Below are 21,064 nucleotides of genomic sequence, written 5' to 3'. Positions count from 1 at the left end.
AGAATGTCTTCTGAATAAGTGATAACGCACTGTCTTTTCCATTACGAATTATACAGAACAGTCGTGGCAGGAACTGGAGAAAGTTCCCCAAGTAACATTTCCATCATGCAGGCTGGAAGAAGTACCTGAGCAGTTCTTTTTCTTTCTCCAGTGTGTTGAGCATGTTGACCGAGGTAGACTGCTGCAGGCAGTAGGTCTGGAAGGCAGGCAGCATGTTGACGAACTCCAGAAAAATTTCTCCTATGTACACTGTCAGTAGATCGTCATCTCCCTGAGGTCAAACCACATGAGAGAAAACGGTCAAGTCAATGTTTAGCTCATTTATGTTGTGCACTGGAAGACAATATGACAAATCACTGTTATTGTTTCTAAAGATCTGCTGGTACAGTAACATTAGCACAACCACCAGCAAGAATTGTATTAATGCAGAGTTTATAATTGGCCCATATATTTTCCCACAAGGATACACTAAGCTAAGCACAGCAAAACTTCAGCCTCAGAGGCTACAGTTTAATGCAGAGGTGGCTCTTACGCAATACTTCATGAACAGCAAGTGATTGCGACAGTAAACGTAAGTGGCCTTCAGGTGAACAGTGAAGCAGCAGGCATGACAAAGCAAAAGAGTGACTAACATACTGCAAAGAGGTGCAATGAAGATATAGCGTTTCAACCAGAAGAGTTTTATGTGAGAGGAGCAGACATATTCCAGGAATTAGTCATGGACAAATCATGGTCAAGAAGAACTGGTTGACACAACAATTGAAGCACATGGTCCATTTAGAAGACGTCGTAGAGCTTTCATTGTATTTAACAATCATTATCAGCTGGAGCTTATAAACAATGTTTTCTGAGTACTTTAAGGACTTTTTGTCCACACTGACCTGAAGATAGAGACTGAAAGTTCACTTTCAACCTTGGAAACATCACTTGACCAAACAATCACACCACAAGGTCCATTTGGTAGCTGTTCCAGGGCCGTTCTTGATTTGCCAGCTACTGTTCCCAAGGTCAAGAATGAACTTTCACTCTCCTGAAAAATTCGTTTTGACAGAGAAAATGTAAAACAAGCTTCTATGATTGAAACTGTCATTGTTCTGTTACAGGAGGTGAAGTACATCCTTTCATAACACTTCACACTCCTGTAATTACTGTTTCAACAGAACCTTTTCACAGCAGCCATTTTGACATGAAATAGTAGGGTCAACACAGGTGTTACCAATGATACTAATTAAGAACTGAACCTTAATTAGTATGATTGGTGCTGTGCTGATCCTACTATTTTTGCTGTGAAAAAGGACTATTGAGTTTTCTCTGCCCTTCGTACAACAACAACTAGAACTACTGGATGTAAGAAGTTAAATTATATTTCACCAATTCTAATGGTGTTGCATTGCACGCAGAGGAAACAATGACATTTTATGCCTTTATAAATGTGACCCTGAAGGTGACTGATGTAGAACTAGTGGGTTATTAAAGCTTAAGCTTTGAAAATGGACCACCTTGTTTAAAGGTCCAGTATGTAAGATTCAGGGGGCCGTATTAACAGACTATTTTACTTACAGAATAACTGTATAATCATGTTTTATTAGTGTGTAATCACCTGGAAATAATAACTGTTATTTTTTCTTCTTTTTTTTTTTTTTTGCTAAAATGTACTCTGTGGGTCTCTTGTTGTCCACCATGTTGAACCATCATGTTTCTGTCTGTCCAGAATGGACAAACTAATCACTGGCTCTAGATAAAGCCTATCATGTCTTTTGTAGTTTCCCCTCTTTTCCCCAGGGTGTTAAAGTAATGACCTGCCCTACTCTGACTGGCTAGTACTTGTTGCCTTCATTGGTCAGGTTTGTTAGATTTAAGCATCAGAAGTAGAATTAGGGATTAGGGTAAACCAATAAGAGTCAGAGTAAGGCAGAACATTCTGTTACCATCTCAGGAAAAGAAATATCAAAAATAAGAGGGTGAGGCAAGGAGGTTGCAATCACCAACTAAATTTTACAACCTGGTCTTTTAACTTTTATGTGTGTGTAAGAGAGAGAGAGAGAATAGGTCACCTGGTCAAAGGCCTGGTCGATGCTGTCCTGCAGGTGTTCAGTGAAGCGGTCGTTGACGTCTATCAGCTCTTGAACGTTACCAAACACCACAGTGAGCTGCTCAGCTGTCAGCAGCCCAGCACTCTGCATGGGGCAGTAAAACTCCTCCTTGATGATCCGCAGGTCCTCGCCGTAGCTTGACTCTGTGTTCAAAAACTCCAAGATGGCTTCTTTGCGCTCTGTGCGCAGCTTGGAGCAACGTTCACACATACGCTCTCCTCGCTCTTTGGAGGCCCCGTCCCTCAGTCCACAGTCTGGACAGGGTCTTTGGGCCTCCCAGGCTCTGAGGGAGGCAGATGGTCTCTTCCAGGTGCGGGAAAGACCCGGGCCAATGCCGCTGTCTACCCTTTCCACCTCGGCTCCCCGGGTTCTGCGGTACCGGCGAGGCTCACTGTCTTCCTCCTCCCGCTCATCACTGAGGCCCACCACTCCACTGTCGGCACTCAGGCTGCTGATGGTGCTCCAGCGATGCTGCCCGGACCGAGTCACGCCGAGACCCGCCTGGCGCTCCTCACCAGGGGGCTCAGAGCGACCACGAATGGCTGCCGGAGCTGAGGAGAGGGAAGAGGACATGATCAGATCATCAGTGTTTACAATGTTTATGGATTTACTCTGTGATGTCAGCGTTATTCACACTGCATGCATACACACATACACACACACAAACAGACTTAATGGCAGCCTCTTTAATGAACGCTCATTTAATCTGGAGTAGTCATTACTGGTCATGTCAAAGTGAAGAAACTATTATAGATATCATCTTTCTCCAATAATTAGATGCCTAACCCTTCAGTCAAGGACTTAACCTTTCTCCACATGCACGTCAATACTATTGTGCACAGAGACTATATTTGTTTGCTGAGCTGCTAAGACAGACATTCAAACACTGGCTTCATTATGAAGTGTGAAATATGTATCAAACCACCTTGTTTTTGGGAGGGAGTGAGGAAAAAAACTGTTTTATAAGTCAGTATTCCTTTTATCCACTGGAGAGAGCAACAAGGTCACATTAGCATATGCCATATCGAATGACATCCCGTGGCTAGCTTCCAGTGTCAAAGAGCTTCTGTTGACAGGGAAGAGCATGGAATTAGCAGGGGAACTGTGTGTGTGCGTGTGTGTGTGTGTGTGTGTGTGTGTGTGTGTGTGTGTGTGTGTGTGTGTGTGTGTGTGTGTGTGTGTGTGTGTGTGTGTTTGTCAGGGAGGTGAGGACTGGGTGCAAAGGCCAAAATATTCATGCAGCCATGACTAAGTTGTATAAGAGATGTTAAAACAAAGCAAATGCAGCTTTCATAGCATTCATTTTGTGTGTTGGAGTGTGAAACAGCGGGCTTAGATGGAGGTTCATTCACAATTTCAGGTAATTCTCTCTCCCTGAAGAGGTAATGGAGATGTAATGAGGACATGGAGTTCTGTAATTATATTAATTCTAATTATTTTTATGAACAAATGGGATGGATGTAGATCTCCAAATCAAGGAAGCATTAACACCCAATACAAAGCTGGGGTCAAACTTGTTTTATGATTACTCCATACCAGCGTGTAAGTACGCTAAGATGCTTTGATAAGATACTCTGAATGAAAGTAGGTGAATGTTTTTGTTTTTTTAAGATATTTTTTTGGCCTCTTTTGACCTTTATTGTGTAGACAGAGCTGAAGAGTGACAGGAAATGTGGGGAGAGAGAGATGGGGAATGACATGTGGGAAAGAGCCACAGGTCGGATTTGAACCCTTGGCTGCCACGGCAAGGACTGAGCCTTTGTACATGGGGCGGCTGCTCTACTAACTGAGCTAAACCTGCACCCCGTGAATGGGAATATAATTATAGAATTATAATAAAGACAAATTGGAAATGTCTGACGTGAGAACAGTGAGATGACAAATCAATTCCTACCTCTGCCAAGGAAATTGATGTTTTAGACCTTTGTGTTTGTTTTTTGAAGCAGCATATCTTAATTAGAAACCACTTAAATGGGCACTCTCACTTTTACACATGAGTGATCTCATCAGTTATCTCAGCTTTAGCTTCACATGCGTTACAATCTTGACAGAGGGAAAGATGCTTACATGTTGAATTATGGGAAGTGCAGTACTAGATCACAGGAGTACCCTTTAAAACAGATTTTCATAGAGTTCAATGGAATGATCGGTTGCCTATTGAATCATGGATCGCGTGATAAAAATGTATCATTTATAAAGCAATTTACATGTTCGGTTTACATCTCTGGTGCCATGAGGTGCTACTAACTTGACATAGGGAGGAGGATCTAACAAAAAGATGCTAACAAGTAGAATTATGTGAAATGTAGTAAAAGATCACCGGAGTAGTCTTTAAGGCAGATTTCAGTAAAGTTTGATGGAAAGAAAGAACTAATGGTACCATTAAACACCTTACATGACAAAAAGAGCTCATTTGCCATGAGCTCTTTTTTTTCATGTCATGCATAGGTGACACTCATTTCCATCTTTCCATCAACAGCTTGTCTTCCACTGGGAATTTTCCACAATTTTCTGTAAAGCAGTTTTTTTTTCTGTCTGTTTTTCATTTGTCAAACTCTTTTCTTATAAGTGGTTTCCGCATTGTTTTGGTTGCTTGACATAAACCTCAAAATTCTTAAGGTGCCTTGTTCAACTGAAAACCACAAGGACAGACCAGCATCCTGCAATTCTGCAAAGTTTCACCAGTATGTGGTGTTTCAGTCACAATGACTCACTATTTGAGCAGAAGTCATTCTTATTTTTAACTAGCAGCCAATCAGCAGAACTGTCCGTGAGTTTTGTTGTAGATGAAAAATTATCATTTTCCTACTGAATGATTTCTAGTTTTATGAAAATATGACAGATTACAGACCTGTCACACCTGTATCATGTACTCACCACTGTCTCTGTCTCGGTCTCTGTCGCGGTCCCTGCGGTGGCTGTGGAGTCGGGCGGCGGCAGCGATCTTCATCTCCAGCTGTTTGCGCTTTGAGGCGTCTGCTGGCATGGGGTCGCTGTAGTGGGGCCGGAGACGGCACTCGCGTTGCGCCCTCACCGTCTCAGCCAGCTCATAGGCTGCGTCCGAGCTGGAGCGCCTGCAGCCCAGACCGGTGTGCTGCTGGTTTGGAAGGACACGTGTGTCAATCAAACGGTCACGTTGCTATAGCAACAGATGAAGAAGAAAAAAAAAGGGCACAACTCTCTGAGGAGATAAGGTGAGAATGAAGATAAGAGAGAAATCACAGCTTGTGTATCTGTGAGTTTTCATGCACAGTGTCGCCATGTTCGCCGTCATTACATCATTACACAACAAGTCTCGGTTATCACTCTGATCTCCGCTTGTAGAACTGACAAGAATCCAAATTTCATACTGAGATGCAGCACTAATCCTGCCAAGTCTCTAAACACAACAAGGCCACACATCCAAAAATCAGCTCTGATCACATCTTGGAGCTGCCCAGCCTTGAAGATAAGATAACATCCCCTGAGTGACAATTCAAAGCATCTCCTGTTTTTTTTAGAGGTAAAACGAGGAATTCCCCGACACGCTGCAGCATTCTGGACGGACACTCCTCACGTGGCTTTAAAAATCACCCTAAGCTCCCTTAAACCCCTGAGATTGACCTAAGGTGGAAAGTTCAAAGGTCATCATCGCTATGACATGCAACTCCTCACCCCTGAGGCATCACCCACATCCAATGCATTTGCAAATATTGGCTTTACATCAAGGATTACCTCCCCTTATTGTTGACAGTCCTCTGACAACTAACAGCTACACATGACTGAACGGCGCAGAAAGGTTTCCATCGCTCTGTACCAAAAGACGACGTGATGTAGAGCTTGCAGCAGTCAGGTGAAATGAAGGAGAATAATTCATGATCCGCTGAATTATCAAATTGCAGCCCTTAATTTGGGAATGCAGAGGCAGGCTCCATTGTGGATTCAAAGCCAAAAGCAAGAAGCGAATGCACCTCGACATCTGTTCTCTAAACCACCTACAGCCTTGTAGGAAAGCAAGCAAGCTGTGACTCCATATCAGTCCGGGCTCCTCTGTTCTGCAGATGCACAGAGAGAGGGAGCACAATGCTGGCTGCAGCTGAGGCTGGTGTCAAGCTGCAGCCAGCCAGCGGAGTGGTGCCATGCAGAGAGCAAGGAATGAAGCGCTGAGTTACCAGCAGCCAGCTGCTCGGAGGGGGGGCTCGATCCTCTTTTTACTGCATCGTCAGCCGTCGATGTTGTTGCTGGAAGACGGAGCACTGCACGCTCGTTCTTGTCTCAACAAATACCGCTGCATCAGGATGTGTGAGTGATGTGCATGTGTGTGTGTGTGTGTGTGTGTGTGTGTGTCGCAGTCCCCTTGCTTGCATCATTGAATACCAACAGATCTATGTGTTTTTGTACACTACGAAGCAGCGGTGAAAAGCGGCGAGTGAACACCACACAGACTATACATTTAAGACACAAAAAGAGGAAAGAAGAAAAAAAAGAATCCTTACGCATTCTCCTGCTTCCTCTCTTCCTCCTCCTCCTCCTCCTCCTGCAGGCGTCTCGTCGCCAGCCTCGGCTCCGCAGGCCGTTGCCGACGTTGCCATGGCAACGGCGGAGGGCTGACAGTCAGTCGAGGGGGCGGTGATGTCACAGCCTCCGTCCCGGTCACCTGACAGCCTGACGGGGGCCTCGGCTGAGATCTCTGCACTGCAGCTGGTGGAGAGAGGAGGAGACGGCGGTACGGATGGAGAGAAGGGAGGGAGAGAGGGGGGGATGAAAGGGAGGGACATGGTTGGGGGGGGATGGAAAGGAGAGGGAGAGAGAAAGAATGGGAGGCAGAGAAGCAGGAGGGGGGGGGAGTAAGGAAGTGGAGAAAGAGGGGAAAGTCAAAGGAGAAAGAAAGAAAATGCAGGAACAGGAAGGGGAGGAGGTTAGAAATTATAATTCTGGCAGAGCTCTCTTCTCCTTACAGCATCTCTGTCATTCATTCCACATCATTCTTCCGCCTCTAGCTCACATGCCACTCCGCTTCCTGCTGTGTCTTCTTGTATCCCACCCTCCTCCTCCTCCTCCTCCTCCTCCATCATCCCTCTAACACCCAGATCAATGCCTCTCTTCTCTTCCTAACCCCCCACCCACGACCCCTCCTCTGGAGCAATTAGAAACATCAGTGGACATTAACACCTGAACCCTTGGACCACAGGGACACTGCCTGCACACAAGCACACACCAACACATCACCAACATTTCCTTCATTCCTTTGTCTGATAAATGAGGATCCATTCTTACAGCACACAGCCAGCATGTGAGACAGCCCACAAAGACACTGTGCTGCTACACTGAAATGCACACATCCATGATGCACACAAACCACAAATGCATGCCTGCAAACACACACACAAACACACACACACACACACACACACTCAGAGTAAGATGCTGACCATGAACAACAATGTGCCTGACTTGCATCTGGCCAGAGACCATTGCTGCAAGTCATTACCCATCTCTCTCTTTCTCCCGCCTCATTTCCTGTCCTATCTCTCTACCCACTGTCCAACAAAGCCCAACAAAAATGCCAAAGATTCTAAGTTTGTATCAGACCAGTCTGTCTACTTTATCTAAAGCTGAATTGATTCTTTTTTTGGCCACGTGGGGGCGACAGAGAAACACCACAACACACACTTCTGACATAATAATGCTTTTAAAGTTGACATGATGAACATCCAACAGGCAAAAAGCAACCTGATTAATCATTTGTTGGATTCAAATGGATAGAGGCCCAACATCCAATCCCCTTTAAGCTTTGGTTTGGTTTTAAAAGAAATAAATAAATACAAAATGTTTTTATGTTTTTATAAATATCCATATAGTATATGAATCTAGCAAATAATATATTACCATTAAATTGGATTTTTAATTTTGCATGCAGGTATTCTTCTCAGGCTGTAGGCACAACCTCCACCAATCAGAGGGTAGAGCAGGAGCAACTATGTAGCCTGTTATGGCAAATCATTCACTACTGCTTGTAAAGCTTAATTACTGTACAGTAACCATAACATGACAAACATAAATAGCATCCAATACAATCAACCTTTTTATTAACTTATGTCTTCTGTCCTCCACATCTCTCGTCATAGAAATGATATTGATATCTCCACAAACTCCAGAAAATATCTGGTTCTTTAAGATCAATGCTCCATCTTCTTCACCAGTCTACTATTTGGTGCTGGGTAGGTAATGTACAGTTGTATATAGTAACTGTATACAGTATATTGATTTTGTTTTTCATTCACTGGTGAGCTTCACAGTCCAACAGACATGACTATAAAATATAATATCACTGCAAGAAAATAAAAACCTATGTAACAGCACTTTTACAGATGATTATATTTTTACTCAAATTAAAGCTGTTTGTGGTTCTTTATCGCCTCAGCAGGTTTAATGGGCCCTGGGGTCAGAAAACATAATAGAGTCTCAACAACGTCTGGCTCTCAGAATGAAAGAAAGGCTGTAAATTCCTGAAATATTGACTTCTTTGAATTCCAAAGTGGTGTATGTAATAGAAGAGGGGGGTGGTTAGTCTCAGGAGCAGGTGGGTCTACTGTTGGCTATACATACATATGAGATTTGGTGATATTAGCTCCTGCGCTTGTATGTGATTGCCTCTTTCGTCTCTCGAATTTCTTGTCATGTGCCCTCAATGTACTGTTTGCATTTTCTTTGTCCTCTCCCAGCCTCTTAGTCCTATTGTTTGTTTTAAAGGAGCAGTGTGTAGGCTTTAGTGGCATCTAGTGTTGTAATTGCAGATTACAACCTCTGTTCCGAGTGTGAAAGAGAAACACCAGTAGCTGCACGTGTTTGGTTTGTGCATTCTGGGCTTCTGTTGAAACATGGCGGCATCTGTAGATATAAAAGTCTCATTCTAAGGTAATAAACATTATGATTTATATTTTCAAGTGATGGTCAGGCATCAACCTCTGTGGCTGTGGTGAAGCCGATGCTTTGTGTCAAAAACTGCAGTTCCTCAAACGGCCACTTGAGGCTGGATACAGAACAAGTCAGTCTCCATAAGTCCCCATGTTAAAATGCCTGGTACAAAAAACTGTTTTGGTCTCTATAGCTAATTTCCCCATTCATGACAACTGTACTGAGGATGAATTTATATAGAACTCACGTTTTCAAATCATATTAAGACTTAATGCAGAATTTACAGACGGCTTATTTGAGTACCCTGCCTCAGGTCCACCAATGAGCCACGTCTTTGTGGATTTAGGAATTAGCCAGGAAGTGGAAGAAGCAGGACTGCCAACATGGCAGCAAGTCACAGATTTTGAACTTCAAAACGTCTGTTCAAAAAACTATGGGTGAGATCACACATAGGACATCCATTCTTTATAATGTCAGTAGCAATTACACAGTAATGATGCCCATCAACAGAAACCAGAACCCGTGGCGGAGTCTTCAAATTGTTTGTTTTGTCTGTCCAACAGTCCAAAACCCAAAGATAATCAGTTTACACTGACAGAAAACAGAAATCATCAAATCATATTTAAGAATCAGGAACCAGAGACTATTTGCATATTTGTTCACTACGGGTTAAATAATTATAAACAATTATATGTTTACTGTCAATCCACTAATCAATAAATTGGTCATAACCTCTGCTATGATACGCAGTTCACTTTGGCCTGTTATGTATCTTTAGATATTCCTGTGGTGACTTAACAATAGGTCTCATTATTCTAATGGTTCTTACGTAACCATCTTTTCTGAGCTCTCGCCCTTTCTGGACATGTCATAAAAATTATTTCTCAACATCCCTCTGATGCTCTGTGGCTCTTAAACACACTTGAGCACACACACATTTTTCATCATCATAAACAACAACCTGGTAACCTTTTCTGTTTTGTATGTACACGTGTAAATCAAAAAAGCCAACACAGCAGATGAAAGTGTTCAAATTAAGCTGGTGCCACTGTGGTGAGAAGGCAGAAAGAGTTACCACAGATTTGAGGACACGGCTCTAAAGCATCCGGTCGGTTTCACTTGGACAAGGCGTTTCCTTCACAGTATTCGCTGTCACCCAGCGGATGATGCATGGAAGTAATAACCTGCAGCTTAATTCATCAGGAAACCACAGTATGTGATAGATCACTGCTCAACACACTAAGATGTGACACTCAAATTAGCCTGGCTGACACTTTCACTGATGTATATATCACTGAATGAATTCAATATATTCATGAATTCAATATATTTATCACTTTGTGCATCGAATAGAGACAAATAGATACAGGGGACACATGCCTCACTCTACACGCTTTACATAACCGGGTGCACCTTTACTGCAGTATACAATTAAATCAGGGAGCTGCTTTAGTGCTTCACTCCATTTCTATGAAACTCTCCCAGGTGTAATAAAATTAGAATTGTTACAATAATGCAACTAAAGCTTTATTATGCTTTGTATGCAAGTTTGGCTTAAACAAAAGAGACTTCTTGGTGAAAGTCAAATCCCTCAGGGTGCAGAGATCACACAGAATACGGTCATGTTTAATTAATAAATCTCTAAGTATTAAAACATTCACAGGGCCTCAAGTCAAATTTAAATCACAGGGAGAGTGCACAAAGTGTTGCATTATGGGTGCTTTTCGAACATAAAAGATTCATCCACTTGGGATAAACAATGTTGACCGCTGGAGCTGACAATGGACTGTGGAAGTGAACTGCAGTAGTGCTGAAATGATTAGTCGGCTAATCGACTGGGAGACAGTTAATCAATGATTGGTAAACAATAAATCATATAAGTGATTAATCAAGCAAAATGCAAAACACTTGCTGGTTTGAGCTCCTCAAATGTGAGAATTTGCTGCTTTTCTCTGTTGTATATCATTGCAAAGTGAAAATATTTGGTTAAGGCATTTACGTCCTTGTCAGTATGAATTGCATTAACTGTGGTGATCATTGGACTTTTCATCTAGCACCATCATCATGTCCAAAGTTCCGCTAGTTTGGTTTAAAACCAAATACCTTCAAACGTAATGACATTCCCATGAGCATCCCTTGTACTTTGTGCTAAGTAGCAAAAGTTAGTAAATGCTAAGCTAAGATGGTTAAGATGATGAAGCCAATCCAGAAGTACCAAAAACTGCAGTTCTTCAAACGTCAATTGAGGCTGGCTACAGAACGAGTCAGTCTCCATAAGTCCCCATGTTCAAATGTCCAACTTCACAGCAGAAATAAACATGTTTACAGCCTGGTACAAAAAACTGTTTTAGTCTCTATAGATACTTTTCCTGTTCATAACAACTGTACTGAGGGTGAATTTATATAGAACTCACCTTTTCAAATTATATTAAGACTTAAAGTTATGCAGAATTGACAGCGTGGCCACTTTGATTGATGGGTGGCTGCCGTTACAGATGGCCATGAATTTTTAGATTAGCTGTGAGATGGCTCATCATACCTGCTCAGCATCAGCATGTTAGACATTTACATTTACATTTAGTCATTTAGCTGACGCTTTTATCCAAAGCGACTTACAGGGAGAAATTTGGGGTTCAGTATCTTGCCCAAGGACACTTCGACATGCAGACTGGAGGATGCAGGGATCAAACCACTGATCATCTGATTAGTGGACAACCCGCTCTACCTCCTGAGCCATAGCCGTTATGTTAGCATGTTAGCATGCAGTTAGCAGCTGTAGACTTCTTGTCATGGTGTTGATTAGATAAAACAAGCTATCTGAAGACGTCACATTGGGCATTTTTACCATTTGATAGGCTACATGGAACCTTTAGCTGCAAGACTGCAGCTCTGCACTTTCGGAGCTTTATATATACAAAGACACACACGCAGCAGTTATTTTTCTGCTGCCTTCATGCAGTAAAGCTTCAGACATCCATCATCCCTTCTAGCAGGCCAGACAAAGAAGCGACAGTCAGTGGAGAGTTCTGACAGGCAGGGGAAGATATTGTCCTATATGTCCCATCTATCACATCCTGCAGCCTGCAGGGGGGTGGAGTTTATGTTCTTTAACAGGCCTTATCAAGTAGCTCCTCTGTGTTCAGGGTCTAATATTTACATTTGCATGGAGCCCTGGACCCAAATGGCACCATAGTGCTGTAAAACACACCCTCCTCTTGTTTGTCCTTGATCAGAATGAACCACAGTGGAGTGAAGTCTGCATTTATTTAGCCAACAGCTGACAGAAAGACAGAGAGAGAGGAGAGACGTGGAAACAGTGAGTCTGTAGGGACGGTGCCAGTCTTCCAGTCTGTCAAGCTTCATGCCAGCCTCCCGCCCACAGTCTAGTCTGCAGAGCCAACCCTGTTAGCTCTGACAGCTGTTATCACAATAACTGAGATAAATCGATAACACAACAACGCACGCAGCCTTAAACAGATGGACTCGCACACACGCATACAAAGCACACACATGGAAGTTTGCTCACAATTCAACTTTACAGATAAACACACACACACACACACACACACACACACACCTCTGCTGCTGCAAGCTGCTACAGGGCTCAGATGATGTGTACTACAGGATCTGATTTCACGATCAAAAAGATGAACTGGATTTAAAATGATATGCTTATTGATAAAATACTCAGATCTCAATGCAAAAACAGAGCAAAGCAAAATAAATCTGAGATTATTTGTTGTCATTTGTCGACCTGAAGCTGGATTGTATTGATAGGTGGAGTCAGACACAAAGGACTTAACTCCACTTTGATCCTGACAGTGGTGGGAGAAGTATTCAGACTTTTTGCATAAGTTATGGCAGCAAGTACTCAACTACAAGTAAAAGTCCTCCATATTATACTCCAGATACTTTAAAATATCCCCTTACTACATATGTTGCTTTCTCATAAGAAAAAAATAAGGGATCCTATCAAAACTGTTTCTTTATGTCATGTTTATGGAAAGAAAAATAGCTGATACATAGCAATGTTAATGTTAAATACACACATAATCAAATGGTGTAAAGGACATACGGTAAGTTTAAGTACTTTGCTTGAGCCTTTCCATTAAATTGTATGATCAGCAAAATATGCTAGCATAAAGGTTTGAGTGCAAGACTTTTACAAGTGATTAAGTCCTTTAATACCGTCATATATTCAGTTTTACTTAACTAAATGATCTGAATACTTCTCTGATTAATAAACATACAACCCACTCCTCCCTCTCCTCCTGCTCCCTTCCCAGACCAACCTTTTCTTAATGAGGTCCAGTGCAGAGCCGATAAGGCCATCCTTCATCTTATAGATCTTGGCTCCGTAGCTGGACAGGTCCGTCCCCTCCAGAAGGAGTGCTGGGCAGCAACTTGAGGGCCGATCCCAGTTCTCCCTGTTGGGCGGGAAGGGAACCGACCCAGCTGGTTCCAGGCTCCTCCTTCGCCTGCTGCTCCCATCATCTCCGCATGCAGCTGAGGCTTTCTCCTGGGCAGAGTTGGCCAGGGGCTGCAGGGGTGAACGTGGAGCTGGGCCGGTGCGGATTGGAGAGAAAGTGCCGGTAATGAGAGGGGAGGTGGGAGCAGCAATGCTGTTACTGCTCACAGGTCTTTCAGAGGAGGTGACAATCTGCAGGGCTTCACCACTGTTTTCTGTCCGTTCACTTCTGCTTATTTCTCCCTCAGATTCTTCTTGCTGCTCCCTGTTTCCTCCACCGGAGTTCGACTGAGGAACGGTCCGATCCGAAGGAGGTAAATCACTGTTTGATGTTCCCGCTTCCTGTGGCAAGTCAGCCTCAGGTTTTCCAGACACCACAGAACCGGCTGTGGACTCTTTGCTCTGTTCTCCCTCTTTCTGCCTCATCCTCTTAAACTCCTCAAACGTAGGGATATGAAGGCGTCCCACAGGAGGTCTGCTGCGCTCAGATGCAGAATCTGATCCACTCCTGTTACCCGCGATGTTATCTGTTGTGTACGATGTCTTAACCACTCTCGGGCTGGATGGCGAACTGTGGAGAGCCAGGTTGGGACTGCTGTTTTGGCGCCGGAGCTGCAAGCGCCTCAAGACCTCCTGCTTGATCTCTTGGGGGCTGGTGATGCGCGTTGGTCTGGACCCAGCACCTGTTGAATTCATGTGATGTACACCTTCCTGTTCAATGGGTGCAGCACCTCGGGCCACCTGAGGCCGCAATGGAAGGGGCTTCAGAGTCTCAACTGATGACCTCGCACTCTGGAGGCGGAGTTTCTCCCTCAGGCCCTTCCTTGCTTCCCATTCGTCAACGCCACCCGGAAACAGCAACTGAGGGAATAGTGGTAGGTCCTTCCTGGGCAGCCCATGTCGGGGGTAAAACGCCATGCTCTCTGGGTTAGGTACTATTCCATGGGCCCCCACCACAGATCCATCTGGAGGCCCGCCACACCACTGGCTCGAGGAGGTGTAGCGTAAAATGAACTCACTGTCCATGCTCCTGTAGGGGGCAGCACTGAATGCACACAGGCCAGAATCTGCCACATTGTTCCAGTTCAGGTTCTCCATACTCCTATAAGGCCTGCTGCCGTTGCTTCCTGTGTGAATGCAGGAGCCTGGGGCCACCCCCTCACCTGGACCCACCCCCAGAGGACCTTGCCTGCTGGAGCAGTACCTCAGCCCCAGGTTAGTGAGCAGGGTGCTGCTGTTACACCTGGACATGAGCGGGTAGGGAGGCCCCTGAAAGCCCGGGTAGTGAGGAACACTGGGTCTGTGTCGAGGGAAGGAGGATAAGGGGTCAGGAGACAGGGGGAGGTTAGCGAAGCAAGGCTCCATGTCTATGATGAGGGGAGAGGTGCAGCCAGCAGGAGAGCCGGCGGAGGCTGCAACGGAGGAGGTGGAGGGGTAGTCACATGGTGGTGGAGGCTTTACGTCTGGCATGGCTGTGGGCTGAGTGAGTGACCCTCAGACACACAGTCAACAGGTACGAAGATCTGCAGCCTGCAGGGACAAAGATATAAAACATTTAGCATCAAAACCTTTCACAGTGTGATCATGGTCCCAATATGTTCTTGTCGTGTTCGGATCAGCATTATGTCTGTACCAATATCACTATGAAAGGTTCACTTTCTGGTTTTAGACAGTTTACTACACATCACTTTGCATCACAGCTAATACTCTTTTATTGTGTTCAGAACTTCCAGGCAGCCAATCTTTCTGTGTAGTATGAAGATGAATAGCAAGCTGTTAAAACTTGCTGTAAAAGTCATCAGTCAATATCAATTCTGCATTAATTGTAGTCAATATTACATTATTGTGGTATGCTTACGTTTAAGTGGAGAAAAATCACTTGTCTTGACGTTCTTGATGGATTACACGACTCCAAAATCCACAGCCTGTAATGTCTATTAGAAAAAGATTGGCCCAGGATGCCATGCTTTAATGGCTGCTTTATTAGCTCTAATAGAAACGTTCTACGTTTACTTGTAACATTCATTTTAATGTACAAATGCAGACACAGATTCACATAAGTATATTGGCAATTCCATTCATTTTCAGCCATTTTGACATGAACTAGGTAAACAGAAGTGTTACCAATTAAGTTTCATCCAGGTCATATGAAACCTTAATTAGTATCATTGGAAACACCTGCACTGACCCAGTTTCATGTGAAAAATGGCTGCTGTGAAAAAAAACCTGACAAAAATATTCCTGGTAATACTGTGATATTGATTTCAACAAATCCACAATACCCTTATGTTATCAGACAGGTTACCCTTTAAATACAGCCCACATCCAATACTAGTATTCAATCCACAGTTCAGACTGCACAGGCTTTAGATTTGTTTGAGGTTTTCAGCCATGAGAATGAAAGCACAATCCACACACGTTGGAATATTGGATAACCACAGCTCTGGATGCAGAGACACTCTCTGAGAGCATGGTTCCTTCACCAGAATAATCACATTCATTTTATACAAATGGCTTCCTGTCTACCCCCTCAGGCTTTTTTTCTTTTTACTTTCTCTGCAGCAAGAATAATAATAGAAGGATTATTGGCCTGCTTGTCAAGCTATTAAAACATGAGATTGAGAGACGGATAAAGAGAGACAGACATTGAAGGAGGAAGAAAAAAAAGGGGAGGTGGTAAAGGAGACAAAGATGAGACGGAGAGAGGAAATGAGTGTGACGCTCAGAGAAAGCTGTAAGCTGAGGGGACAGTAATGAAGATAACTGCTTGGCTGTCCGCTGGCGGCCGGCTCTGCTCTTTCCTTCTGACTAATCAGACAGCAGTTGTAGATTAGCCAGAAGCCAGAGAGAGCACTGGCAAGACGGTACTGCTTGTACTGCAGCTCTCTCTCTCTCTCTCTCTCTCTCTCTCTCTCTCTCTCTCTTTGTAATGAGTACAAATAGCATGTCGACCACCCAACCCAAATACCCGTCACCCATATCTCATATTCTGTCTACATTACAGTCAGAAATGCAGAGCTGTGATTATGACTGCGATTATGAAACAGGGACTCATTAGGTGCATTAGGTGAATAATAAAATCCAAATCATCTTTAGACTCAAACGCTCCCTACTTCCTAAACACAACCAGACCGTGCTTCTCTATAGCTTTGCAGTAATAGATAAATCTCCATTCCTCACCTGCCTGGAGGTAAGCAAGGTCGCAATCAGAGATAATCAGTAACCTCAAACATAACAAGCATTAGCAATAGCAAATCCTATTTGTTGGCTGCTTATTAAATGACGGCCTAAAACAAAAACCAATGACGTGAATCTGTTGCTCTAAAGTGAATACCTTCAACACAGAGGACTTTACATTCTCCAAAGTCAAGGTTGGATATTTTTCTCATTGTCAACAAATCACATGACAAGGCCAAAACCAATAATGAATTGATCTTGAGCCTGATATATTCTTCTGTGCCCCGGAGCTCCATTGTTGTCCAAAGACTATTGAAAACACATTAATGAGCCACACTGTTGTATTTGGCTGATGTTCCATCATTTTGATGAACCCACCTTTTTCTGTTATTCCATCTCAGTGCAACATTTGAGACCACAGACCAAAGCAAACTCCTAATCGGAATCTAATTTGACATCTCCGGCCTAGGTCCTATCAAAAAGAACACAGTGTGTTTTCTACAATAGTACACTCAAAAAAATGTTTAGGCCAAAATGCAGGACTTTCAATTGCATAGAAAATTTCCATCCATTTGGATTACATAGTTTAATATAAATTAACGAATAAACTTAATGTGATACAAGTAATAAGATTCCTGTTATAGTACTAATAAACTCAATGTGTGTAGTAGTAGCCAGGTTTATGCATTCATTATTATAAAGCCAATTTGTCTGCCCAAACCCAATGGCAAAAATTAATGCAGTCATTTTGAGTTTATTAGTACTATTACATAAATCGTATTACTTGTTTCACATTAGGTTTGTTAGTTAATTTATATCAAAATTATATAATTCAAATGGATGGAAATTTTATTTTCAATTGAAATGCACAAGTGGCCTGAAAGATTTTTTGAGTGCATTAAAGAAGTCACCATGATTGGTGTGCAACATGAAGTCAAAGATGAGGTCTTTCCTTTTGGCTCATGCAGAGATCTTTATTCACGCCGTTGTTTCTTCCAGATCTGATGTCTGGTGTGCTGCATGCTGTCACTAAAAGTCTTGAAACAGTTCAAAATACTGCAGCGAGAATCTTTACTAAAACTAGAAAATGTTATATTATATGTTAAATGCTATTGCATCAACGTTAGCTTCACTTCATTGGCTTCATGCCAGAGCAGACTGCTTCTGATGACTTATGAAACTGTAAATGCTGTCGCCCCCTCCTTATCTCTCTGATCTCATTAAAGCTTGTGTCCCATCACATTCTCTCCATGCTCCACAAATTTTATAAATCAGAACGGAGGGCTGGCCGGTCCGCAATGAACTAATATGACCAGAGATAATAAAGAAAATAACTAGAATGGAGGAAACATGCTTTCATTTCAGATCATTTGTTTCAACTCGAAGACCATCCTAAAGGTCCAGTATGTAGGATTTGTTGTGGATCTAGTGGTGGGGTTGCAGATTGCAACCAACTGAATACCTCCTGTTGTATAAGAGACCAAAGTGTCCAAGAACATCACAAAAAAAGCCTCTATCTAGAGCCAGAGTTTGGTTTGTCCATTCTGGGAAGACTCTGCAGAGGAGTAACTTAGAAAAGGTTAATTCTAATTTACAAAAACAAAACAATTTTTATTTTCAGGTGCTTATACGCTAATGAAACCATAGTTATGAAAATGATATTCAATTTCTGCCATATTGTGTAAGTAGAGCCCCCTAAATCTGACACGCTGCACCTTTTAAGTTCCCTGAAATTACCGCATGTGAAACTGACAGAGCACTTGGCCTCAGCATTCCTTTACAGGCTTTCTCGTTATCCTGTTTGGCAGACACAAATATGTGAGTGTGCATGGTTTGGACTGGAGAAAAAAAGAGCTGATACGTGGAATTTGGGTTTAATTAGCATGAGCGTGTGTCTGAATAGCAGGCAGCATGCCGCTCAGCATGCCTGTTCCTCTCTCTCTGTGTCTCTGCCTCTCTCTGCTTGAATTACTGCCAGTATAAAGGCTCTCTGGAGGTCCGCACTCTCTCTGCTCCCTCTGTCAGCTGAGCTAACTGAGGAATAACTCATCCTCTACCAGCGGGACAGTAAATCAGCCACCATGTCCCACAATGCACAGGAGCTGGTTCCTCCAGATATGATGGCAGAGTGCGTGAAGAAGACGGGATCAAAATGAGGAAATAAATCATTGATGTGATCGGATTCACTGTCAGCCCGTCTGCATTATTAAATACACTTACATACCTAAATCTGAACAAGTCAGTTTGTGTACTACTGAGTCCTTAAATTGTAAATGATGTGGCCAAAACACACTGTTTTGTGGTCTGGACTGTCTTTCAGGACCTGGCCCTTCAGTTGCAGTTAAATGAAATCTTTATGTTGCAGCAGACAATGGTATTTTAAATAACAATGTGCTTCCACCGTTATGGTAATTGGTATTTTAAATAACAATGTGCTTCCACCGTTATGGTAATAGTTTGTCCTTTTCTTGATTCAACATCGCAATGCACAAAGCCAGATCCATAAAGATAGTTGTTTTTTTATTCTGTTTGGTGTTGAAGAACTTCCTGACCGCAATCATCCAAACACCTGTGGGATGAACTGGAACTCTGACTGACCTAATCAGCAAACATCAGTGTTGGACCTCATTAATGTTACTGTGGCTGAATGGGTGCAAATTAATGCAGGCAGGGGATAAAATCTGGTTCAAAGTCTGAAACCAGAAGAATAGAGGCAGATTAATACATTCAACAACCACATATTGGTGTTATTTTGGGGTGTCCACATACTTGTGGCTATTTATGCAATGCCACCAATGAGACTATTACACTGCCTTCTAGTATAAATCAATGTGAAGACATCGCAGCAATTTATTGCCTTGCAAAATGACGTTCATTTCAAAAACGTTTCTTTCTTGAACAGAACCTTTACTAGAAACTTGGCAGAATAAAAGTCCTGAAGTCAGATGGTTGCCGACCATGAGCCAGGTTCTTTCAAGGTTTCTGCATGTTAAAAGGAAGTTTTTCCTTGCCACTGTTGCCAAGTGCTTGCTTATAGTGGGAACTGTCGAGTCTCTGGAAATACTATCATAAAGAGAATAGTCTAGATCTGAGCTATATGAGAAGTGTCATGAGATAACCTCTGATCCTCTATAATTGGGCACTATATAAATAAAATTAAACTGAATTGAATCAAATCCAAGATGAACTGGTTTCCAAATAAACTTTAATGAATGTTCATGTTTCTGGTAGAATTTCTATAGATTGCAGCATATCATGGTGCCTCAAGGCTCTACTGTGTAATTCAGTCTGTGCATGTGTACATCTGACTCATGTGTTATGAGCCAGTGTCTGTTTTGCTATCAGCACATCTTCCCTCCTTTCTGACTGGGCAGAGGTTATCTAACAGTGAGCATCATGTTGCAGAGATCAGGTTTGGAAACGAATCCCATGTTGCAAGCAGCAGTTCCTGCAGCTGTGAGCAGAGCCCTGTCTGATCTTCTAAACTTACCCCATTTTAATCAAGCTTCTACGCGGCCTCTCTCTTCGTACAGGTCATTGGCTCGGATCCCAAAGCACCTGGCTTCCTCTTCTCAGTCTCCCCCCGGTACTGCAATCTGTCTGAGCCAGACAGACGAGGCCTTGAGCTACATGTAAAGAGCGAAGAAAAAAAAACATATCAATCAATAAGCTGCTTTTTTTTAAACATAACAACAGTGGAGATGCTCACTTTGCCAAATGCTGCTGCTTTTTACTCGACACAGAGCAACAAAGACTCGAGGCTTGAATAGCAGATGTATCCTGATACTGTAAAACAAGCCGTGTCCTCCTTTCGCAGATTGAATTAGATGTTGAGTCAATTACATAATTAGTGTTTCTCTGTCAGGAGAGAGTAACAGATTACACGCATCACGCCAAGAGCTTCCATACAGTATTTGTGTTTGTGTGTGTGTGTGTGTATGTTGAATCAGTCAGAGGTTTGACAGCCTGCAGGTGATTATTCAATGTCAAATTTCCAAACGACAACAGAGATTCCTTTATTTTAAATGAAATCATGTTTCATGAGCAGGAAATAAACACCTGCTGTGGGGACATTAGAGGAAAATTGATTTGATGCTGTTGTACACTTTAAACAAATCAAAGAAAAAATAAATAAATTAGACATACTGTATGCCCTTGTCATATAAACTAGAATAAACTAGAATAAAAAATAATAAATTCAGATAAATAATAGCAGTTTAATCACTGTAAATAAGAAAAAAACACTATAGATTGATTGGCATCAACACATTAAACCTCATTGTCAAAATGTCGACAAAGAAAAGAATAACAGAAGTGACGTGAGCGACACAGATTCCAGACATAACTGCACAGCACACGTGAAAATAATGTAGGCCAGCGGGCCTTCAATGAAACAAAGGAGCCTGAACTGTGCTTTACAGAAAGAGCT

The 21,064-nt window shown here is 42.7% G+C and overlaps 1 protein-coding gene across 4 annotated transcripts in view; it reads right to left on the bottom strand.

The window, feature by feature from the left end:
• The window catches only part of arhgef49 (Rho guanine nucleotide exchange factor 49), a 60,322-nt gene that overhangs the window by 3,417 nt on the left and 35,841 nt on the right, over positions 1-21,064 (bottom strand). For 3 of the 4 annotated variants that reach the window (XM_019270822.2, XM_019270823.2, XM_019270824.2), the window contains 6 exons: positions 20,126-20,261; positions 13,283-14,988; positions 6,569-6,773; positions 4,971-5,190; positions 2,055-2,644; positions 126-271 (listed from right to left, as the gene is read on the bottom strand). In XM_019270822.2, coding sequence (XP_019126367.1) covers positions 126-271; positions 2,055-2,644; positions 4,971-5,190; positions 6,569-6,773; positions 13,283-14,928 — 2,807 coding nt within the window. In that variant the 5' untranslated portion in view covers positions 14,929-14,988; positions 20,126-20,261. The remainder of the gene's footprint in view (positions 1-125; positions 272-2,054; positions 2,645-4,970; positions 5,191-6,568; positions 6,774-13,282; positions 14,989-20,125; positions 20,262-21,064) is intronic. The other variant, XM_019270825.2, reaches the window with a different exon arrangement.

This window comes from Larimichthys crocea, chromosome XVII, assembly GCF_000972845.2.
Source record: "Larimichthys crocea isolate SSNF chromosome XVII, L_crocea_2.0, whole genome shotgun sequence".
NCBI lineage: Eukaryota > Metazoa > Chordata > Actinopteri > Sciaenidae > Larimichthys > Larimichthys crocea.
This window is presented reverse-complemented; position numbering and strand designations above follow the sequence as displayed.